Source organism: Geotrypetes seraphini, chromosome 14 (genome assembly GCF_902459505.1).
Source record: "Geotrypetes seraphini chromosome 14, aGeoSer1.1, whole genome shotgun sequence".
NCBI lineage: Eukaryota > Metazoa > Chordata > Amphibia > Gymnophiona > Dermophiidae > Geotrypetes > Geotrypetes seraphini.
In genome coordinates this window covers 60,268,535-60,292,680 of record NC_047097.1, presented here as the reverse complement: position 1 = coordinate 60,292,680, position 24,146 = coordinate 60,268,535, and the positions used below count along the sequence as shown (strand labels likewise).

Sequence of the window (24,146 nt, the reverse complement as noted above, 5' to 3'; positions counted from 1 at the left end):
GTAAGAGAGCATCCACTAGTAGAGAGACTGTCTCAATGAAGGTGTCACTGTAATGTGCTGAGAGAGTGGGTCGAAATCCTGCGCCCACTGAGATGCCAGGGTCGACTGAGGAATTCAGAGGTGAAGTCCAAAAGGAGTCATGTGAACTGTAGAGGCCATATGACTGTAGGAGAACCATAATGTGTCTTGCTGAGACTGAAGTGAGGGATGATACTTTTTGACAAAGCTGAATGAGAGCATCCTGACGTTGTTGCGGAATAAATGTTTCGAGTTGCACATTGTCCAATACAGCTCCAATGAACTGTAGGTTTTGAGAGGGCTGTAGCTGGGATTTTTGAAAGTTTATTTCAAACCCCAAATGTTGGCGGAACCAAATAGTCCATTGGGTCGCTACAATAACCCCCTGAGATGTCGAATCTTTGATGAGCCAGTCGTCCAAATATGGGAAGACCTGGAGACCATGGCCGCGCAGAGCTGTTGCTACCACTACTAGGCACTTGGTGAAAACTCTGGGAGATGATGTCAGGCCGAAAGGCAGCACTGAAAATTATGATTTCCCACCTGAAATCTGAGGAACTTGCGAGAAGCTGGATGAATGGGGTGTGAGTGTAAGCCTCTTTGAGATCCAGAGAGCATAACCAATTGTTGTGATCCAGAAGGGGATAGATACAATGATGCTAGAGAAAGCATCCAAAATTTCTCCCCGACAAGAAATTTGATGAGAGCTCTTAGATCCAGGATAGGTCGCAGATCCTCCATCTTCTTCGGGACAAGAAAGTAACAGGAGTAAAACCCCGTGCTCTGCTGCTCCAGAGGAACCTCCTCGATGGCACGGAGACGAAGCAGAGCTTGAGCTTCCTGAAGAAGAAGGGTGGTCTGGGATGGACTGGAAGGATACTCTCTTGGGAGAAGATCTGGTGGAATCTGAAGGAAGTGAAGAGAGTAACCCTCCCTGATGATAGTGAGGACCCAGAGGTTGTATGTAATGAGCTCCCATCTTTGATAAAAATGATGGAGATGACCCCCCTATGGGAAGAAGAGAGATCAGAGGCAGAACGATTGATGTTATGCTCCGTGTTAGTTGGTCAAAAAGATTGAGAAACTTTAGGGCATCAGGAGTCTGAGTTTTACACTGCTGTTGCTGCTACTGTTGCTGTTGTTTCTTAGGAGGCGGTCTTGAATAAGGAGTAGCCTTCTGTGGATAATGCCTCTGGTAAGATGGACTAGGCCTATAACCCTTAGCGGTGAAAGGCTTCGGATTTGGCCTTACTATGGAGGCAAATGACTTCTCATGCTCAGATAAGCGTTTTATAACTGCCTCAACAGAGTCATTAAACAACTCATTGCCCTGGCATGGGATGTTGGCCAGTCGATCTTGTAGATTCAGGTCCATATCTACGGTGCGGAGCCAGGCTAGATGGCGCATCGCTACCGAAAAAGCAGTGACCCTGGAGGACATTTCAAAAGCGTCATATGCTGCCTGGACCATATGCATGCAAAGTTGACCTAGAGTGGAATGCATATGCTGGAACTCTGGCAGGTGATGTTCTGGAAGGTACTTGAAAAATGTGGGCATAGCATTTGAGATATGATGTAAAGACAAAGTTATAGTTTAAAATTCTATTTGTCATCATAGAATTTTGATACAGCCGACGGCCAAACTTATCCATGGTCCTGCCCTCTCGGCCAGGTGGTATGGTGGCACAGACCTTGGCCGGATTGGTTCTTTTCAACAAAGACTCCACAAGAAGAGATTGATGGGATAGTTGAGACTTTTCAAATCCCTTACATAGGATCATTTTATATCGAGATTCCAGTTTGGCTGGCACAGCAGGAATGAAATATGGTGTATCAAGATTTCTTTTGAAAGTTTGAGAGAGAATGCCATTCATGGGTAATTTTAATGAATCCCTAGGAGGATTAGGTATACCCAGTTCTTCCAAATACGCCTTAGAGTATTTTGAATCAGATTCCAAAGTGATGTTAAGGTCTTTACTCATTTAGCATAAAAATTTGGTAAAGGACACTGAAGCAGAAGAGGGGTGGCTCTGTTGAGGCCAAAGTGAACGAGAGCCCTTCGAAGTACTTCTCATGGCAGAGAAAGAAGGTAAAGCCTCTCTGGAATATTGATACCTGAGATCTGAATCCATAGGCAAAGACGTCAAGGAAAGACCGCTTCTAGAGTGAGCCAGAGAAGCAGAATGTTTCCATTTGGAAGAACCAGCTGGTGAAGAAACCCTCGCAGGAGAACTCGACTGATGAGAATGCTGTGGTTCTGCAGTAGATTTCCTTGACAAGGAAGCTGGTTGCCTCGAGGAGCCTCGATAAACGTGGTCTGTCTCGAGAAGAGGACCTGTGTTTTGATGAATGCCTCGACAGATGATGTGAAGATGAACTGTGCCTCGAAGAACGAGGTAGTGATCTCGAATCCAGCCTCGATGAAGAATGTTGAGGAGTCCTCACCCTATGCCTCGAAGAAGGCAATGCCTTATGCGTAGAGGTAGGGCTGGAAGTTGGAGATTGCAGTCGAGACACTGATAAGGACTCAGCTCCTTGTGCAGATGTATCTCAAGGCACTCGCAAAGACTCAACTCCTTGCATAGTGTGTGCATATTGATCTCGAGGCACTCTTAAGGACTCGACTCCTTGTATAGAGTGTGTTATCTTTTCTGGAGGCACTCTGAAGGACTCGACTCCTTGTATTACTGCTGAGTGCTCAGGCTTGGTTTCAGGAAGCAGGGTCGAGGCAGGAGTTAATTTGGCAAGCATGTTACCAAACTTCTGATGCAGAATAACTTCCCACATACTCTGCAAAGCCGGCACAGAGACCACTGGAGCTGGTACAATTGGGGTGGCTATGGGCTCCGAGGAAGACGACCTCGAGGAAGAGAGTTGCCTCGATTTTGAGACATGTTTCATGGATATCCTTGGACTCACCGGTTCTAAGGATGGCATGTCCTTAGGGGTTGGCTTAGCTATCTTACCTGACGGAGACACTAAGGATAACGGTGCCTCAGGGGAAGATTTAGCTGATTTACCCGAAGACAAAGACTTCCTCATCGAGGAAGATTTGATCGAGATCGAGGTGGAAGGGTTGGTCCCATAGAAGAGTTCACTAGAATTGAGGTCGAGGCCAGAATCGGGTTCAAACGTAAATAAAACAGCAACCCTGTAAAGAAAAATACATGAGCCGCGGTGAGAGAAGGCACGAGAAGAAATAACTCTCGCACAGAGCCTTGAAACAAGGGCTTCTCAGCTCCGTGGAAAACTTAGAACTGAGGAGATGCTGAGGAGACACATGCCCTACCTTGGGTGGGAAAGCACTCGCGCATGTGCGGTGCGGCAGTCACAAACTTTCTAAAAGTTCTTCAAGTAAGTCTGCTTGCGAGGCTGTCCACATCGGGGTTCCGTGGATGAGAATATGCTGCCTGCTTGTCCTGGGATAATGGAACTTTCCTTCCATTTATAAAGGTGGATCAAGCACATCATAGCTTGGGATATCAGCAGGATGAACACCCTAGGGACATCGCTGCTGGTTTCTTTTATCCAAAAGGAGGTGGTACTGTGCTGTGCATGATAACCATAAGAAATCAGCTAGCATATATTCAAGTGGAAATTTTTCAAGACCGTGTGAGACCCAGGACTGCAGAAATACAGGGCAATAACATCAGTGCTTCAATATTTAAAGTCACAACAGATAAAGTACATCATCTCCCTGGTCCACAGTCAAGGAAAGTAAAGACCAAGGAAGCGGCATGGCAGGCATTGAACAAACCAGACTGTAATAATGGGCCAACCCAAATACAAAAGAAAGCAGCTTCTTAAGATCATGGCTACAGGTTTCTTATGCTGGGAAGAAAAACTGGAGACACACAACACTATACGCCCACTCAGATTAACCTTCCAAAATCTATTATCTATTCCCTCTCTGAAAATAGTAGGCACAAGAAGAGCCGATATGTTTTCTGTAATGGGTCCCCAATGGTGGAACTCATTACCACAATACATTAAAAATGAAAGACCTCTCCTCCTTCAAAAAATTTCTTAAAATCTCATCTTTTTAAAGATGCTTTTAACATTTAAATTTTAGATTCGTTTAATATTTTCAGATTTTTAACTACCTCGTTCCCTTTTGTTCTTTCCCTTTTTTGTTTTTTCTAAAAGTTGTAACTTTTCCCCCCTTTCCTCACAACTCAAGTTTGTCTCGTCTTCAAAAATTATGTCACTTGGTTTGTCTTTTTGTAATTTAACTTTCTTTTTATAATTTTGTGCATCGCTTAGCAAACCGATTAAGCGATTCATCAAATACTAATAAACTTGAACTTGACCACAGCGGAAAGAGAGAGGATTCTGAAAGGATCGATTGCTGGAGAGAGCACTGCTGATTGAAGACTGACCGGAGGGAACTCTTTATGACTGAATAGTCTGGGTCTTCAAAGAGAAACTGAATGGTCACAGTTTGCTATTCTTAGAGGGATGACTGTTTTGAGTGTATGTAGTAGTTTGTTTTATGAGGTATGAGTAGAGATAGAGATAGAGATATTGCAAAGTGTTCTGGCTTGCTGGTGGATATGTTCCTCATCATGGAATAACTGGCTGGTGCAGAATGTGTCCAGCAATGTGATGAGGTGGGGGTGAGAAAGGCACTGCAGATAGGTGAGGGTGGATCAACAGGGAAGGTATGGGATGCAAAAGGTAAAGGCTCATGTCATAGCAGGGTCATAAAAAATTAACAAATGTGGCATATAATTCCCTGTCAACAAAACTATATCATGACTGAATGAACATAAATTACCATAAGAAGGTCTGCTTCCATATACTTCTCTTTCCAAATAGTTGCTAACACAAGTCTTGCTACTATTTGGGATTTTACTAGGTACTTATGACCTGGATTGGCCACTGTTGGAAACAGGATACTGTGTTAGACAGACCATCAGTCTGATCCAGTATGGCTATGCTTACATTTTTATGTAAAAGTTTTGTCTAGCGATTGTATCCTTTAACTACTAACATAGTAACACAGTAGATGACGGCAGATAAAGACCCGAATGGTCCATCCAGTCTGCCCAACCTGATTCAATTTAATTTTTTTTTTTTCTTCTTAGCTATTTCTGGGCAAGAATCCAAAGCTTTACCTGGTACTATGCTTGGGTTCCAACTGCCGAAATCTCTGTTAAGACTTACTCCAGCCCATCTACACCCTCCCAGCCATTGAAGCCCTCCCCTGCCCATCCTCCACCAAACGGCCATACACAGACACAGACCGTGCAAGTCTGCCCAGTAACTGGCCTAGTTCAATATTTAATATTATTTTCTGATTCTAAATCTTCTGTGTTCATCCCACGCTTCTTTGAACTCAGTCACAGTTTTACTCTCCACCACCTCTCTCGGGAGCGCATTCCAGGCATCCACCACCCTCATTGCCCCTGAATCTACCACCCCTCAACCTCAAATTATGTCCTCTGGTTTTACCATTTTCCTTTCTCTGGAAAAGATTTTGTTCTACGTTAATACCCTTTAAGTATTTGAACGTCTGAATCATATCTCCCCTGTCTCTCCTTTCCTCTAGGGTATACATATTCAGGGCTTCCAGTCTCTCCTCATACGTCTTCTGGCGCAAGCCTCCTATCATTTTCGTCGCCCTCCTCTGGACCGCCTCAAGTCTTCTTACGTCTTTCGCCAGATACGGTCTCCAAAACTGAACACAATTCTCCAAGTGGGGCCTCACCAATAACCTGTACAGGGGCATCAACATCTTCTTCCTTCTACTGACTACGCCTCTCTTTATACAGCCCAGAATCCTTCTGGCAGCAGCCACTGCCTTGTCACACTGTTTTTTCGCCTTTAGATCTTCGGACACTATCACCCCAAGGTCCCTCTCCCCGTCCGTGCATATCAGCTTCTCTCCTCCCAGCATATACGGTTCCTTCCTATTATTAATCCCCAAATGCATTACTCTGCATTTCTTTGCATTGAATTTTAGTTGCCAGGCATTAGACCATTCCTCTAACTTTTGCAGATCCTTTTTCATATTCTCCACTCCCTCTTCGGTGTCTACTCTGTTACAAATCTTGGTATCATCTGCAAAAAGGCACACTTTTCCTTCTAACCCTTCAGCAATGTCACTTACATACATATTGAACAGGATTGGCCCCAGCACCGAGCCCTGAGGGACTCTACTAGTCACCTTTCCTTCCTTCGAGCGACTTCCATTAACCACCACCCTCTGGCGTCTGTCCGACTGACAACAAAACTCTGGTTAATAACATTTGTGCAGGCCATTTTCTATATATACCACCTGGTCCACATAAAATTCAATGGTAGGCCACAGACTGCCTATTCCTGGTCTACTTCCTTGGTGTTCATGCCCAGGTCTCAAAGGCTGCCAACTGGTCAGGCTTTTAGGATATCCCTAATATGCATGAGAGAGATGTGCATACAATGGAAGTAATAAGTATACCCATATCTTCTGCATATTCATTAGATAATATGACCTGTTGGCTGCCCTCAAGGACTGGCTACTTCATCTATTTCTGTACCTCTCATTTAACTTCCACAACTAATATAATCCTCTTCCCTTTACCTGTAGGCAGCCAGGATGAACAATTTCATTGCAGAGAGAGCACTCCATCAGTTTCTTCTGAAAGTCTTGGGTCTCATCATTTTCTGCATCTCCACAGAGTGCACATATTACAGAGTGAGGCAGTCTTGGCTATAGAAGGAGAGAGAGAGAAATCAATAATAAGATAATTCCAAAGTTGAAAAAACAAACAAACTATGCCTAAAAGAGAAACTGGTCAGAAGATAGACCTATTTGATCAGGGATGAGAGAGAAGGGGTATATCATTATCTGACTATCAACCTGGCAAATGTACATCAGAGGGTTAAAACCCCCCAAAAGGGATAAGAAAGAAGTTTATAAAATCACAAGTAAGGCCAAAAAGGTAATTGGGAACAGTTATTTACCCTTTTAAATAAAACTAGGATTAGATGACACTAACAGGTAGCGACTTAAATTGAAGGAAGTTTTCTTTTTCACTCAACACAAAATTAAGTTGTGAAATTTTTTGCTAGAGGATATGAGCAAGGCACGTAGCATTGCTGAAGTTCAAAGGGTTTTGGAGATGATCTTGAAAGTAAAGTCTATAAATTATTAGTTAGACAGATGTAAGAAAAGTCATTACCTATGCCTGGAAGTGAGCAATAGAGCTATTTATTTATAAACATTTATGTACTGCCAATCCACTAACTAGTTCTGGGGCTTAGGATTTATTCTTTGGGACCTGCTGGATATTTCCCAGTGACCTTCACTGACCACTGCTGAAAACAGGAATACTTGATGAAGCCCTATGACATGGTGATAAAATTGATCACCGTTCCCATCCCCGCGGATAACTGCCATGACATTCTTTAAGGCGAGAGGGTAGAATTAGAGTATGAATGGGCACAACCACTCTCCCTCAAGCCTTACATTGAAGAATGCTGGTGTAGAAGGACTGAGATTGAGATAGACACTAAAGAATGACACGGGATGGTTAGAACATAAGACCATAAGTGTTGCCATACTGGGACACATCAAAGGTCCATCAAGCCCAGTTTCCAACAGTGGCCAATTCAGGACACAAGTACTTGCCAGAAACCCAAAGATTACCAACATTCCAGAACTGAGATTGTGATGTCATAAAGCCTCATTCAACTAGAGCCTAAGAGTCAACATCATCAGTGATGTCACAATGGGTTCACATAAGAATCAGAGTATGAATGGACATAGCCACTGACCCTCAAGCCTTGCATTGAAGAATGCTGGTGTAAAAGGACTGAGGTTGAGATAGACACTAAAGAATGACATAGGATTGTTTCCCATGGTTATCTGCGGGGATGGGAACGGTGATGAATTTTGTCAACATGTCATTCTCTAGCCCTGGGCTAACCTAGCATGATGTTTTAAATATATGCAAAATCATCCATGATAATGCATTATACTGATCACTTAATATGAATTAAATATGATCAGCAGCACAGTGATAAGACTGATCCAAATCTTAAAGCGCTCGTGGGTCCAGATATTAGACTACATTCTTTCTATAATGTGAATTAGAAGAAGTCATGAGACAGTCTCCTTGAGTAAAATGGAGTCAGTTAGCCACAAATTGTTCTAATCCATAAAGGTGTACAGAAAGAGAGCTTGTAGATTATACTGTACCCTCCAATATTTATACAAAAATTTCCTATTAAGCACCATCAGAAATTCTGACTGTATTTTTTTTTTTTTTAAATCTTTATTCATTTTCAAAAATTACAAGTGTACAACAATCATTCATAAATATCTTAATCACTGACATTCTTATTTTTAATAATCCAAATAAATAATTATATAAGAAGCCCACCCGTCCCACCCATATACTAATAAATAACAATTATCAATTATTATCCTTCATAATCCCACCCCCCCTTATCTTGTCCAATATTTAGGTGTTTAAGATGTCTGATCACCAGAATAAATCATCAATGGCCCCCAAATCTTTTAAAACTTATTATAATTGCCTTGTTGTAGAGCAAATACCCTTTCCATTTTATAAATATGACACACTGAATTCCATCAAAAAGTATAATTCAGTTTAGTATAATCTTTCCAATTCCCTGTAATCTGCTGAATGGCAACCCCTGTTAATATTAATAAAAGTTTATTATTATTCGCTGAAATTTGGCTTTTAAATCTCATTGAAGTACCAAATAATATAGTATCATATGAAAGGGCAACATGATTTTCTAACAATGAATTAATTTGGGGCCAAATTAACTTCCAAAAGGCATTTATACAGGGACAAAAAAATATCAAATGATCTAATGTCCCAACTTCTAAACCACAATGCCAGCATCTATTGGATCTTGAACTATCTAACTTCTGTAAACGAACTGGGGTCCATAAAGCTCTATGCAACAAAAAAAAACCAAGTCTGTCTCATAGATGCTGCCCTTGTAGTTTTTATTCTCCAAGACCAAAAACATGGCCATTGAGAGGCAGAAATTTGATGCCCAAGCTCAATGCTCCAAATGTCCCTAAGACCAGTTCTTTGTTTTTTATTCAAATATCCATATATCAATTTATACCACTGTGCGGCTTGGTGACCCAAGAAATCCGCCTGAGATTCTGACTGTATAAAATCAAGCATAACCCTCTGTTTCCCTATATTCTTCTGAGGTCATTTGGAATACACTCACCGCTAGGCACTGCCTGAGTACACATGATTGCTTCATGCGACCTGGTCCTCCAAACTTCTTCATGTCCTTGCAATAGTGGCAGACTCCACATTCCCGTTGTGTGCAAGCAGTGCATTTCCGGCAACGCACCCTTCGCCTTCGTACCCCAGACACCACCTGTGGGGTGCTTGACTTAACAGGAGGATGCTGTTTTGGGGCTGGTCTCATGGTATGTGGTTTTGTGATAGGGATGATTGGAGTCCGAATCTTTGGGCGCCACTGGACTTTATACTAAAGATGTAAAAGGCAGCAGGGGCAGTTGAAATGGAAAAGGAGAGACAAATGTCACATGATAGAAATAACATAATAAATCCAAACAGCTTAAATTTAGATGTCAGTCTAGATAGCTTCTGGATTTTGCCTCAGAGTTTACTCAGACAAGACATTAATTGATGTGTTCAAAACAGATCACTACTACTACTACTACTAATCATAATAATTTCTATAGCACTACTTGATTTACTCAGCGCTGTACACATTATATGCAGGTGGGCTCACAATCTAAATTTTTTGTACCTGAGACAATGGAAGGTTAAGTGACTTACTCAAGGTCACAAAGAGCTGCAGTGTGAATTGAAGCCAGTTTGCCAGGATCAAATCCTGCTGCAATAACCATTAGGTTACTCTGAAAGGTCAGTGCAGTGGGATTTGAGCCCAGTGATCGCTCACTAAGGATTTAGCTGAATGAAAAGTAGTAGATGTTTCCATGTCTTCAAGTTTAATGCACATTTGATATACCACTCATCGGTAAAGTCATCTAGGCCAGTGTTTTTCAACCTTTTTACACCCGTAGACCGGCAGAAATAAAATAATTATTTTGTGGACCGGCAAACTACTAAGACTAAAATTAATAAACCACATTTCCGCCCCATCTCCGTGAGCTTGGGCCCCGCAAACCATCTGATCCCATCTGCACAAGCCTCAGTTATGATTTTATATTGAACATATTTTATTAAAGTATCAAAAGAAACAATATTCTGTACAATTGTCATTTTATAAATACAAATGTACAGAGCAAGGACCAACAAAACCCCTGTCTCCCCTCCCCTTCACATATATCCCCTCTACTATAAATAAAAACTGAACAAGCCAAATTATTACAGAATGTTATACAAAAATATCATGCTAACAGAATACTGCAGTCACACATGACAGGAATAGTGTCAGGGGAGTGCCCCCTGGTCAGAGAGAGCCCTAAGCCAGCTGGAAGCTAAAGAAGCACTGCCTGGGCTTTGCAGTCCCCAGTTATGTCTCTATCAGGATATATATTTCAAATCTGATATATTCTAATGACAAAATAGAAATAAAATAATTTTTTTCTACCTTTTGTTGTCTCTGGTTTCTGCTTTCATCTTCTTTTCACTCTTTTCCTTCCAGCGTCTACCCTGTCTCTTCAATCCAGCATCTGCCCGTTCCATCCACTGTCTGTCCCTTTCAGAAACTATCTCCCCCCTGCCATCTCTCCTCTAGACCCCTCCACTTTGGTCTGGCATCCATCATCTTCCCTTTGTTCCCTCATGGTCTGACATCTTTCTCCTTTCATCTCTCTTTCCCTCCCCCCTGTGGTTTTTAGCATCTCTCTCTTCTAATTTCCTCCGCTCAGATCTGATATCTCTGTCTCCTTCCCCGTTCTCTGGCATCTCTCTCCTCCCTTTCCTTCTCTGGTCTTCCTTCTTTATTTTCTGCCTCCATCTAAATTAAATTCTTTTTTTACTATGCAGTCCTCAGTTTCCCTCTTTTCACTGTGTCTACCCACAGCATACCACCCCTTTCCTTCACCCCTCCACTATTTCACTAACTATCTTCTTCCCTCATCCAGCATATGTCCTTTTTCTTTATCCCTCCATCCATCCAGTATGTGTTCTCTTTCTCCACTTCCATTCAGCATTTGCTCTTCCTTCTCCCCACTTCCATCATCTGCCCTCTTCTCTCTCCCCACTTCCATTATCTGCCCCTTCTTCCTACTTCCATTATCTACCCTCTTCTCTCTCCCTACTTCCATCATCTGCCTCTTCTCTCTCTTTCCCCCCACTTCCATCATCTGCCCCCTTCTCCAATCTCTCCATCCACCACAGGTCCATCTCTCTCCCTTCCTCTCACCTTTCTTTCCGATTTTGGCACAAGATCGGCAACCCCCCCCACAATGACACTCAAGATCGGCAATGGGCCTCCTTCTCCCCCCCAGCATCAAGAGCACTTCAGATCGGCAACGCGGTGCTCAGTCCAAAGCGTCCCTCTCACTCGAACTGCCTGGGCGGAAACAGGAAGCTGAGTCAGAGGGAAGCTTTGGGCTGAGCACTGCATTGCCGATCTGAAGTGCTGTTGATGCTGGGGGCTTGGAGGCCCATTGCCGAACTTGAATTGCGTCACGGAGAGGGGGGTGGGGGGCATTGATGCCGCTCATCACTGTTGCAGCCCAGATGCTGCCGATGGCCCCAATCTGATCTTGTGGACCGGCAGGAATTTTCTGTGGACCGGCACCGGTCCGCGGACCGGCGGATGAAGAACAGTGCTCTAAGGTATACATATTCAAGGCTTCCAGTCTCTCCTCATACGTCTTTTGGCGCAAACCTTCTATTATTTTTGTCGCCCTCCTCTGGACCGCTGCAAGTCTTTTTGTGTTCTTTGCCAGATACGGTCTTCAAAAGTGAACACAATACTCCAAGTGGAGCCTCACTAATGACCTGTACAGGGGGGGCATCAACATCTTCATTCTTCTACTGGTTATGCTTCTCTTTATACAGCCCAGCATCCTTCTGGCAGCAGTCACCGTCTTGTCGCATTGGTTTTTTCGTCTTTAGATATTCGGAAACTATCACCCCAAGGTCCCTCTCCCCATCCGTGCATATCAGCCTCTCACCTCCGAATATATACAGCTACTTCTGATTATTAATCCCCAGATGCATTACTCTGCATTTCTTTGCATTGAATTTTAGTTGCCAGATATTAGACCATTCCTCTAACTTCTAGATGCTCTATGATGTCGATCTGACGCATAATGAGTAGTACTTTGATGCCTTGATGTTTGTGTCCTCGACCTCATATGAGACCTGGCTCTCGAGGACCACTTAGAGCGCTGCTCGGACTACGAAAGTACCAGCTGTGTCACAGCAGGGGCTTGAGCTGCCTTAGTTTGCAGCATGCTAGTCAACTTCCTTTATACGAGCTCTCTTATCTGCTTCTGAGAGAGGACACTGGTACCATGGATATCATTGTGTTGTAGTGTGTCTAGGCATTGGTGACCTCAATGATAAGGCACACCCTTCGAGGAGATACTACTTGTAAATATGGCAAGCATTTCTGTGCATAGACACTTAAAAAAAGATGTCAATGCACACCTGGAGGAAAAGCATACTTATGTTTCTTAGCTTTTTTTATCAGGTGTTCCCGACGGTGACAGCGAGGATGACGCCATTGACCGAGGTGTCGATGTCAGTTTCGATGCTGAAGATAAACTTTGTGGCTTGGCATTGGAGGTAGCGGACATCCTCAATGCTCCCAATGATGATCCGAGTAATTTGATAAACTGGAGCTGTCTAGCCTTCAGCGACCTTTTTTGAAGCAGCGCTGACAGGAGTCTGGACAGTGAGCAGGACCAAGGCACTGAAGACACTAATTATGTGGATAAGTGACTGAAATGGTTCTGCTGTATTGAGTGTACCGCTTAAAGCCACTGGAAGGCTTTGACATGGATTGGAAGACCACCGACGCAAGATCAAAGGAGGTTGAGTAAATTTAAATTCAAGAAGGACTCAACATTTCCAGCCTGAAAACAGGCTAGGCAGGACAGAACGTCCAAAACCAAAAACTGGGAAAAATTAAAATGTTTACAAAAGGGAAGTAGGAAAAAAAAAAAAAAGAAAAATAAAATAATGATGAAAACAATTGGAAAAGCACTAAAAAACAAGTGATACACTTTTGGACTGGCTCCAAAAGAACACAGCTACTCAGAACTGAAAACTGATGGTCCTGTGAGTAAAGCACCGGCACAGAGAGAGTAAGACATAATGATTAATGCGGATGGGCAGACTAGATGCGCCATTTGGCCCTTATCCGTCGTCATGTTTCTAATATGGGCAGTCTCGAGACTTTCAAAACGTTTAAGTGACAGAACACTTTTGCACTGTCCATACCGAGCTCTACAGATGACATCACCTATATGTGAGAATATGCTGCCTGCTTGTCCTGGGATAATTAATCATTACATGATCTCATGTATTTAACCCAAGCAGATTTCTGAGCCAACTAGAATGGGATATTTCTTTGGCAGTCAATGGACAGAAATCTGTATTTGGCAATATTTCTACTAACATACTTGTGGAGGGGTTGTAGCACATCTTACTTGCAGGGCCAGCCCAAAGGATTCTGACATTCTAGATCTCTTGCCAGGTTGGGTTTTCAGGATTTCCCAAATTAAGTTGCATGAGATCTAATTGCATACGATTGATGCAGTGCATGTAAAGAGATCTCATGCAAATTCATTGGGGAAATCCTGAAAACCTGACTGGATTGTGGCCCTTGAAGACTGACGTTGGACAACCCAGCTCTAGCTGAACATTCATATGTGCACACACCCCCCTTTCATGTCTATCATCTCCCCTTCCCTACCTCCTCCACCATGGTGTCCAGAATTTCTTCCCTATTTGTCCCTTGCTTGTGAAAACCAGCCATCTCTATCCTTCCCTATCTCCCCCAACCTTGTGTCCAGGATCTCCCCATCCTTCTTCTACAGCAAGGGTGTCAAAGTCCCTCCTCGAGGGCCGCAATCCAGTTGGGTTTTCAGGATTTCCCCAATGAATATGCATGAAATCTATTTGCATGCACTGCTTTCATTGTATGCTAATAGATCTCATGCATATTCATTGGAAAAATCCTGAAAACCCTACTGGATTGCGAGCCTTGAGGAGGGACTTTGACACCCCTGTTCTACAGTGTTCAGTGGCTTCCTTTCCCTGCCTTACCACCTCCACAACAGTACCAGCATGTTGATCAGCTTGCTGACAACACTTGTTGCGCCTAGTGCAGGGCCTTGAACTTCTGTGCAATTCAAGGTACACTTGGTCACGTCATTTTTAATACAGAAGTATAGAAGGGGTGGGACTCATCGGGCCTGAAGCATGTGGAAATGCCCTGCACCAGGCAAAACAAGTGTTTTGTCAGCAGCCTGACATACTTGTGTCACCGTAGAGGTAGTAAGGTAAGGAAGGAAAGCCACTGAACATCTTTCAGGTATGAAAGGGAAATGTAGAACTCTGACTTGTTATACCTTATTCCCCAACTGTGCCGCCCTAGGCAGATGCCTAGTCCACCTAGTGAAAAGACTGTTCCTGCTTATTCATGCAGGCTGGAGGCATGAATTGTGGTTAACTCTTAAAGGTCCTTAATGGAGAACATGTAATAGCATCCTAGAAATAAAATATATGGGAGTCAGATACTAAATGTGCCAATGCTCAGAACTCCATTGCTATATGGAACAGTGCCCGCCCAATACTGAGCAGCACAGAAAAATAGCTCCCCAGTGCTCAACCATAAAAAGATGTAAACAATATGTGCAGATTGGAGGAAAGGTGGAGGAAAATGTCTGGTGGTTCGTATAAGAACATAAGCAGTGCCTCTGCTGGGTCAGACCAGAGGTCCATTCTGTCCAGCAGTCCGCTCGCGCAGAGGCCCATCAGGCCAAAGACCTGCATAGTAATTCTCTATCAGTACCCCTCAATCCCCTTTTCCTTCTGGAAATCATCCAATCCTCTTATCTATACCCTTCAATCCCCTTATCCTTCAGAAATTCATCCAAATCCTTCTTGAAACCCAGTTGCGTACTCTGTCGTATCATACCCTCTGGAAGCGCATTCCAGGTGTCCACCACCCTTTGGGTGAAGAATAACTTCCTAGCATTGGTCCTGAATCTGTCCCCTCTTAACTTTTCCGAATGTCCCCTCGTTCTTGTATTTTTCGAAATTTTGAAAAATCTGTCCCTCTCCACTTTCTTCATGATCTTGTAAGTCTCTATCATGTCCCCTCTAAGCCTCCACTTCTCCAAGGAAAAGAGGCCCAGATTCTCCAATCTTTCGGCATATGTTAGGTTTTCCATACCCTTTATCAGTCTCGTCGCTCTCCTCTGAACCCTCTCGAGTATCGCCATATCCTTCTTAAGGTACGGCGACCAGAAATGGACGCAGTACTCCAGATGCGAGCGCACCATCGCCTGATATAGCGGCAGGATAACTTCTGCCGTTCTGGTTGTAATACCTTTTTTGATTATACTTAGCATTCTGTTCACCTTTTCTGAGGCTGCCGCGCACTGCGCCGACGGCTTCATTGATCTGTCCACCATTACCCCTAAGTCTTTCTCAAGGCTACTCTCACCCATTACCAGCCCACCCATCGTATAGCTGTACATCGGGTTTCTGTGTCCTACATGCAAGACTTTGCATTTCTCTACATTAAACTTCATCTGCCATTTATTCGCCCACTCTCCCAGTTTGTCCAGGTCCCTTTGTAAATCTTCACAGTCCGCTTTGTTCCTAACCCCACTAAAAAGTTTTGTGTCGTCTGCGAATTTTATAACTTTGCACTTCAGCCCTGTATCTATGTCATTTATGAAAACATTGAACAGCAGTGGTCTGAGTACCAATCCTTGCGGGATACCACTCGTGACCCCTCTCCAGTCCGAGTATTGGCCCTTCACTCCTACCCTTTGCTTCCTACCCGCCAACCAGTTTTTGATCCATCTGTGTACATCCCCTTCCACCCCATGGCACTTTAGTTTGTCTAAGGCTTTTTGGAAATCCAAGTATACAATGTCTATGGGGGCTCCTTCGTCCATTTGCTTGTTTACTCCTTCGAAGAAGTGTAATAAGTTCGTCAGGTACGATCTTCCTTTGCTGAAGCCATGTTGGATTGTGTTCATCAGTTTATTCCTTTCTAGATGCTCATCGATGCAGTCCTTTATCAGTGCTTCCACCATCTTCCCCGGGACAAATGTCAGACTTACCGGTCTGTAGTTCCCCGGGTCGCCTCTCTAACCTTTTTTAAAGATGGGTGTAACATTTGCTATCTTCCATTCCTCTAGGATCACCCCTGTTTTCAGGGATAGGTTACAAACTTGTTGCAGTAACTCCGCTATTTCCACTTTTAGCTCTTTCAATACCCTAGGGTGGATTCCGTCCGGGCCCGGAGATTTGTCAGCTTTTAATCTGTCTATCTGCTTGAGTATGTCCTCGAGGCTTACCTCCATAGATATTAACTTTTCTGCCTGATCACCTTTAAAGATCTTTTCAGGTTCTGGCACGCTGGATGTGTCCTCTCTTGTAAAAACTGATGAAAAGAACATGTTTAATCTGTCCGCCACTTCTTTTTCTTCCTTCAATACTCCTTTCCTATTTCCGTCATCCCAACGGTCCCACCTCCTCTCTCGCCGGCTGCTTCCCTTTAACATATCTGAAGAACGGTATGAACAAGAGTTTTGCAGTAAACAGTGCTCTTTGTATGCATGCACCAGGCAAACCTGAAAGCAAAGCACACATCAGCACTGTTTTTCTGTGCCCTTTAAAATGAGCCTTTTCAATTTTTTTCCTGAAAAGCTTATATTTTACTGCAGAAAACAGACACCAATGTATGCTTTCACTTTTGATCTCGATCTGATTTACGCTCATTTGTCTTTCACTACCAGCAATTAGGGTCTTGTACAGGCTTCTTTCTGCTTCCAAATTAAATAAAAACCAGCAGATTTTAAAGAAAAAAATAATGGGAAAACCTCTCTTCAAATACCCCAATGTCAGCCTCAAAGCTGGCATTAGGTTTTCAGTGGTAAGAGTGGCTTTGTTTGGGGTGCTGTTCTCTGAGCATGGGGAGGGAATTGGAAATGACCTCATTAATATCTGTTTGACTACATTTAAATACTATTTGCACTCATTTTTGGCATGCATGTTTCCCGTACTACAGCCCTCTGAATATTCTGTGCAAATTGGCACTAATTGGCTCTAGCGCCAGCATTAGGTGTTGAACATTGGCCCTTAAAGTAGTGTGTGGTGTAGTGGTTAAAGCCAGCCTCAGCACTCTGAGGTGATTGGTTCAAACTAAAGAATGACATGGGGACAAATTTGTCCTCATCCCTGCAGGAACTCAATTTCCCTATCCTGTCCTAATGAGTTTTGTTGTTTCTCTGTCCCATTCCTGTAAGCTCTGCCTTAACCACACAAGCCTCGAACACTTATAATTTTAAAGTGTTTGAGGCTTGTGCAGATGAGGACAGAGCTTGCAGGAATGGGCCAGGGATGGGAAAAGAACTCGCAGGGACAGGATGGGAAAATGAGTTCCCAGGAGGATGGGGAATATTTTGTCCCCTTGTCATTCTCTAGTTTAAATCCCGCGCTGCTCCCTGTGACCCTGGGAAAGTCATTTTATCCTCCACTGCCCCAGGTACATTATATAGTGAGCCCACTGGGACAGAAAGAAAAAATGCTTGAAGTACAGTAGAATACCGATTATCCTGACTAACCTCAGAAGAGTAGTCCGCAGGTACGCAGGTAAGGCTAGACTCAATTAGGGTACTGGTCTTTGACCTAAGGGCCACCGCGTGAGCGGACTGCTGGGCACGATAGACCACTGTTCTGACTAAGCAGCGGCAATTCTTATGTTCTAATCTGAATGAATAGGCACCACCAACCCCTTTCTGGACCCAGAGGAAGGACCCCAGGCCTACCTTGTTTCCCTGGTGGTCTAGCACGCACTGGGGCACGAGCAATTCCCATTCGCTCCTGCCCATGTTCTTTCAGCAGTGAAAACAACTGCCAAGATTTCCAATGGCAGTCTCATGAGGCTTCTTCCACTGGAAGTCTCGGCAGCTATTTTTGTCACTGAAAGAACGTGGGAAGTGCTCCTGCCCCAGCGTACTGCTAGGCCACCAGGAAAGCATGGTAAGCCTGGGGTCCTACCTCTGTCCAGGAAGGGGGTTAATGGTGTCTGTTCAGGGAGGGAGGGGGAATGCTCCTTTTTCTTGTAGGGAGCATGCTGATGGGGGAAAGTCTCCTAGTTTGGGGGAGGGGGGAATGCTGGACTGGGCTGATGGCAGCAGCAGCAGCAGTAGTGAAGGAACACCAGTGGGAGGGAGGGCGATAGGAATGGTACTTATGGGGGGGGGGAAGAGAGGGAGGAATCGAATATAAAATGAGACCCTCCCCATAGCAATCCAGACAACTGGACATCTAGATAATCAGCATTCGGATAATTGGTGTATTACTGTGCCTGTATGTAAACCGCTTTGAGTGTGGTGTAAAACTACAAAAAGGCGGTATACAAGTCCCAATCCCTTTCCCTATGAGCATCTCATTTTTTCTCAGCCACCACCATATAAAGGGGAGGGATTTAAACACATACACAAAATAGAGCGTCTTAGTCTCTTTTACTACTACAATGCAGAGTTGGCTGAGCAAAAACTACATACATCTATCCTCATTCACCACACAAGAGATAAACTAAGGGTATTTGACCTCAGAGGGTATTTCCCTCCAGCCACACAAAGGGTTTGATACACAAAGAGTACTTCTCACCTTATCCCTCTTCGGCCACTGCACAATAGGGACCCCAGTGAGAGCTAGCTTCGGAGGATCATTGGCATGCTCCTCCAGTAATTTCTGAAACAGGACAAAGAGAAAATACAGTGATCAATCAAAACAACCAAACACTTTACTATTGTGTACTTCCTATTTGTTCAATAGAATTCTGTAAATAAGGGCAGGCATGACAGGAATACATTTGTGAGCCATAAATAAACTGAAAATATCTGGTATAAAGCTGGGGTGGAGAGGCAACATATAGCTTTTCCAAAAGCCAGAGCCCTCTCCTGCTCTCCTCATGGCAACCCCCACTAATGCAGCCTTAGTTCAGAGAAAACTAAGATTCCCACAGGAAAAAAAGTGCTACACATTCCAGAAGCAATGCTCTGTAAAAATCCAAAGAGTTATCTATTCCGGCCTTCGTTATCCAGAAAACAGAATCCTCCTTGGAGTATTGCCAGCGACCAAACTTGAGCCTTTTTCTGCCCTTGCATTTGCCTCTTTATTGTACCTCCAAGTGTCTGTGCTCTTGATCCAACACTGAAAAATTCCTCAGTAATTCCTCTTAGATTTAGAAGTGGTGATTATTAATGAAAAAAAAGAAAAAAGAAAAATGTCCTCAGTTCAATCTGTCAAGGCGTGGAGCCTGTGTTCCCTCTGCCTGCAGCTTGGCAGACTCGCTCTGTGCTATGTCTGCTCTGCTGCAGAAAACCCCTCCAGACTTCCTGTCTCTGACAATGCAATTGCAGTATCCTTACCCCTCCAACATGCAGCTCCCAGCAGTGCTTTGCGGAAGGAAGGGGAAATCACCCCAAAAAAAAAAAAAAAGTGCAGCTACCAAGCTATTATACTGCAGTCTTAGTTTAGGAGGGGGAGGGTGTTCCCAAGCAATGAAGGCTACCATTGGTGGAGAATACTGCAGTAGGAGGGGAGATGTACTACCTCAGGGCAGCTACAATTGGATCCAGGCACAGACATACCCAATACAGAGAGAGAAAGCCTCAGAGCTTAACCTGTCACCACCAGGTTAGAAACAACCTGAACTTGGACAATACAGATTTGCAGCTGAATCTATGAACATAGAAATATTAAGTTCTTACCTCGATAATCTTCTTTCTTGTAGATATGTCTAATAGTCCTAAACTATAGGGTTATCCATCTACTACTATTTATTGTTTCTACAATGCTGAAAGACTCTCCCTGGTGAGTTTACATTACCAATTTACTCTCCTTTTCATCTTATGAGACTTGCCATCATTATTTCACAGACCTCGCTGATCTGTCTTGCATCATCATATCCAGGACAATTCTCACTAATTAAAAGGCACTTACTTCTCACTCCTTCCCCTCCCCAATGACCCCCATATACCTATTCATTTTGCTTCTACTGACCTTCCCCATCTCAAACCACTTAACACCCCTCCACCACACCACTCACTTTTCTTCACCACCTCACCCTCCCTCTTGTTCCCCACCCTTTTCTCAGCCATGCATCTACTATGCTTTCTTCCTCTCATTCAGATATCCCTACTCTACCTGTATACATCTCGACCAAAGCGTAGTCCCCATGCCTCTCCCACACACACTTGTATTCTCCTACTCTTCTCTGCTGGAGACATAAATCCTAATCTTGATCCACCCAATCAACCCTCAGACTACTCATGGAGATCACACTGCAATGTAACAATCTTATTTCTGTTCCTCTCCTCCCCTTCTCATGAGCCCTGTGGAAAGCCCACTCACTCTATCTACAACAAACTTACATTCATTCATGACCTCTATCTCTAGAAAGCTCTACCTGCTAGCACTAACAAACCTGGATCTGCCCTAAAGACTCTGCTTCAGCTGCTGCCCTGTATCATGGAGGGTACCTTTTCTCACACACACCTCGCCCAGATGGTCATGGAGGTGGTGTTGGACTAACTCTCACCATTTTGTAAATATCAACCCCTTCTCCTGTCTCAATCCCACTGTTCTCCTTCCTTTGAAGTTCACTCCATCCATCTATTCACTCCTCTACCTCTCAGAGTAGCACTTATCTACAGACCACTTGATAAGTCCTTTTCCTTCTTCCCCACTGACTTTGACTCCTGACTCTCCTCCTTTCTTGAAGCTTCATCTCCCTCCCTTATCCTCAGCAACTTCAACACCTATGCCAATGACACCTCTGACTCCTATACATCCAGGTTTCTCATTCTAAAATCCTCATATGATCTCCAGCTATGCTCCACTGTCCCTATGCCCAAGAAAAGCCACTGCCTCAACTTTATCCTTTCCTCCAACTGCTCTATAACCAAATTCTGCACCTTGACTCTTCTCATCTCTGACCATCAGCTGCTAACCTTCACACCTTGTCACCCTACCCCCAAAACCAGTCGATCACTACCTATACATTTAGGAACCTTCAGGCTATTGACCCTGACATGTTAACCACTACTGTCTCATTCCTCCTTTCAACTACTATGTCACACAAGTCTGTCAATGAAGCTGTCCTCACCTATAACTCCATTCTCTCTCCATCTGAACTCACAAGTTGATTATAGAAGAATGTCACTCATCTTTCAATTCTACCTCCTTCCCAGTAGGCTTGATCCTTCCCCCTTCAGTTTGTACCAAAGCATTGAAGAACCACTATAACAGGAGACATAACAGGAAAGAGGGGAATGGAGAATCTCTCCAATACACTTCTGTTCTGCAACAAGTATAACAAACATTAAAAAACAAACAAAAAAACAACAAAACAACTTATGCCAAACTTAGCATGCATCCAGCACTAAAAGTTATGGAGCTCATAGCTACTCTCATGCCCTGCAATCAGGCAAAAACACAATTGGGTTAAAAAAACAAACAAACAAAAAAAAACTCATCTTAGCTGTAAGACAAAAAAGTCCTCCAGATCCAGGCATACACAGTTACTAAGACAGGAAGCAGGTGAAGTCCACCTACAGGGCGGGGTTTCAGGACTACTAGACTCACGAAAGAAGGTTATCGAGGTAAGAGCCTAATCTTTCTTTCTAGTGCAATGTGTCTAGTAGTCATGAACCATAGGGACATACCAAAGAGTCCCCTGAATCTAGGGCAGGACTACAGACTCTGCCTTCAGCACAGAGAACCCAAAAACGGTATCCATCCTGGCTGAAACATCCACCTTAAAAATCTGGTGAAACTATGAAGAGTGGACCAAATAGCTGCTCTATAAATATCCTCGGGTGAGATTGCTCGAGCCTCCGACCATGACAAAGCCACCCCTCTGGTGGAATGGGCTTTTAATGAGATTGATGGCTGCTTACCACAACTAATGTATGTGGAAGAAATCACAATTCTAATCCATTTGGAGATCGATGCCTTAGACATCATGCATCCTCGACTGGCATGACTGATCAGGACAAAAAGATGATTTGAAATCTGAAATTCATTGGTAACGTCAAGGTAACAAAGAATAACTCTTCTGATGTCCAGCAACTGTAATACTTTGCCCTTTTTCTTTGAACCCATGGAATGAAAGGTGGGCAACCAGACTCCTTGGTTGATATGGAACACTGAAACTACCTCAGGCAAGAAGGACAGAACCATGCTCAAGGAAAGCCCTGCTTCTGTAATCCTCAGAAATGGCTCCCTGTAAGAAAGCACTTGCAATTCAGACTCTTCTCTCAGACGCAGTCACTATCAGGAACACCATCTTGACCATAAGATCTAGAAGAGAAGCTTCCTGTAAGGGCTCATATGAAGCCTTGCTGAAACCTTGCAAAACAATGTTAAGATTCCAGAATAGAAACAGTAGTTGCACCGGAAGGTGCAATCGAAGAGCCCCTTTGAAAAATCTCACCACATCTGGATGAGAAGCTTTCTCCTCCTGTGCTCCGAATCAAGGCAGGTCTGCTATCTGTACTTTCAGAGCTCTGACTGAGACACCACTCTAGAATCCCTCCTGCAAAAACTTCAGGCCTACCAGGATCAGGGCTTGTTAAGGGTTCCATACTGTTCTTAGCACATCAGAGTTGAAATGTCTTCCAGGTCTTAGCATAGGCTGCTACAGTCGAAGACCTTTTAGCTCTAAGCAGAGTGGCAACTACCATCTCAGAGTATCCTTTTCTAACTAGGCTGCCTGCTCAAAAGCAATGCAAGTCCAAAGTGTTCCAGATTCTCAATGGAAACCTGAGTCAGGAGATCCACCTGGACTGGAAATGTGAGGATCTCGTCTCTCTACATATGCACCAGGTTTGCGTACTATGGTCTGCGAGTCCAATCTGATGCCACCAGGACGACCAACCCTGGATGAATTGCAATCATGAGAATGACTTGGCCCAGCATAGGCCATAGGAGAAACACATACAAACTAAACTAAACTAAACCTTAAGTTTATATACCGCATCCTCTCCATGAAAATAGAGCTCGGCATGGTTTACAAAAGTTTAATAAAGGAAGAGAATAGCACATTGAGTTTAGTGGATTGAGAATAGGGGGGGAGGAGAACGTTACGTTTTTGTGAAAAGATTGGTTTTCAGATGCTTACGGAATAGTTGGAAGGAGACCTGAGTCCGCAGTGGGGTAGTAAGGTTATTCCAGAGCCCTGTAATTCTGAAAAAGAGAGATTTTCCCAATTTTCCCTCATAGAGGATACCTTTTAGAGAGGGGAAGGAAAGTTTAAGTTTTTGTGTGGGCCTGGTATTGTCGGGATTCGGTGAGTTCCAAGATAGAGGGATTAGAGGAGGGAGGATGCCATGTAGGATTTTAAAAGCTAGGCAGGAGCATTTAAAATGAACCCTGGCGATTATTGGGAGTCAGTGGAGTTTGGACAAAAGTGGAGAGACATGGTCAAATTTACATTTTGCAAAGATTAGCTTGGCCGCGGTGTTCTGAATTAGTTGAAGTCTATGAAGACTCTTTTTTGTTAGACTAAGGTAGATGGAATTGCAGTAATCTAGTTTGGAAAGGATGATGGATTGAACAAGGACGGCAAACTGTTGTTAGCGGAAGCAGGATCTCACTTTCCTCAGCATGTGGAGGCTGAAAAAGCATGATTTTACCAGGGAGTTGAGGTGGTCATTGAAGGAAAGAGAAGAGTCGATGATGATGCCTAGAACTTTGCTTGAGAACTCAAGCTGCAGCGTGGCACCAGAGGGCAGTGCGAAGATGGTGGGCAACTGTTCTAATTTTGGACCGAGCCAGAGAAGTTTCGTTTTGGATTCGTTCAGTTTCATTTGAACAGAGAAGGACCAGGATTGGAGTTTAGTTATACAGGCTGTTATGTTCTCAAAGAGGTTGGTAAGGTTCGAGTCTGTCTCGAGAAGGACAAGGATGTCGTCAGCATAAGTGTAGATTGTTTCA

General features: G+C 43.7%; 1 protein-coding gene across 7 annotated transcripts in view; it reads right to left on the bottom strand.

Moving 5' to 3' along the window:
• KDM2A (lysine demethylase 2A) overlaps positions 1-24,146 on the bottom strand; it is a 142,374-nt gene that overhangs the window by 43,468 nt on the left and 74,760 nt on the right. For all 7 annotated transcript variants that reach the window (XM_033920117.1, XM_033920118.1, XM_033920114.1 and 4 more), the window contains 3 exons: positions 18,813-18,896; positions 9,223-9,492; positions 6,584-6,712 (listed from right to left, as the gene is read on the bottom strand). In XM_033920117.1, the coding sequence (XP_033776008.1) occupies positions 6,584-6,712; positions 9,223-9,492; positions 18,813-18,896 (483 nt within the window). The remainder of the gene's footprint in view (positions 1-6,583; positions 6,713-9,222; positions 9,493-18,812; positions 18,897-24,146) is intronic.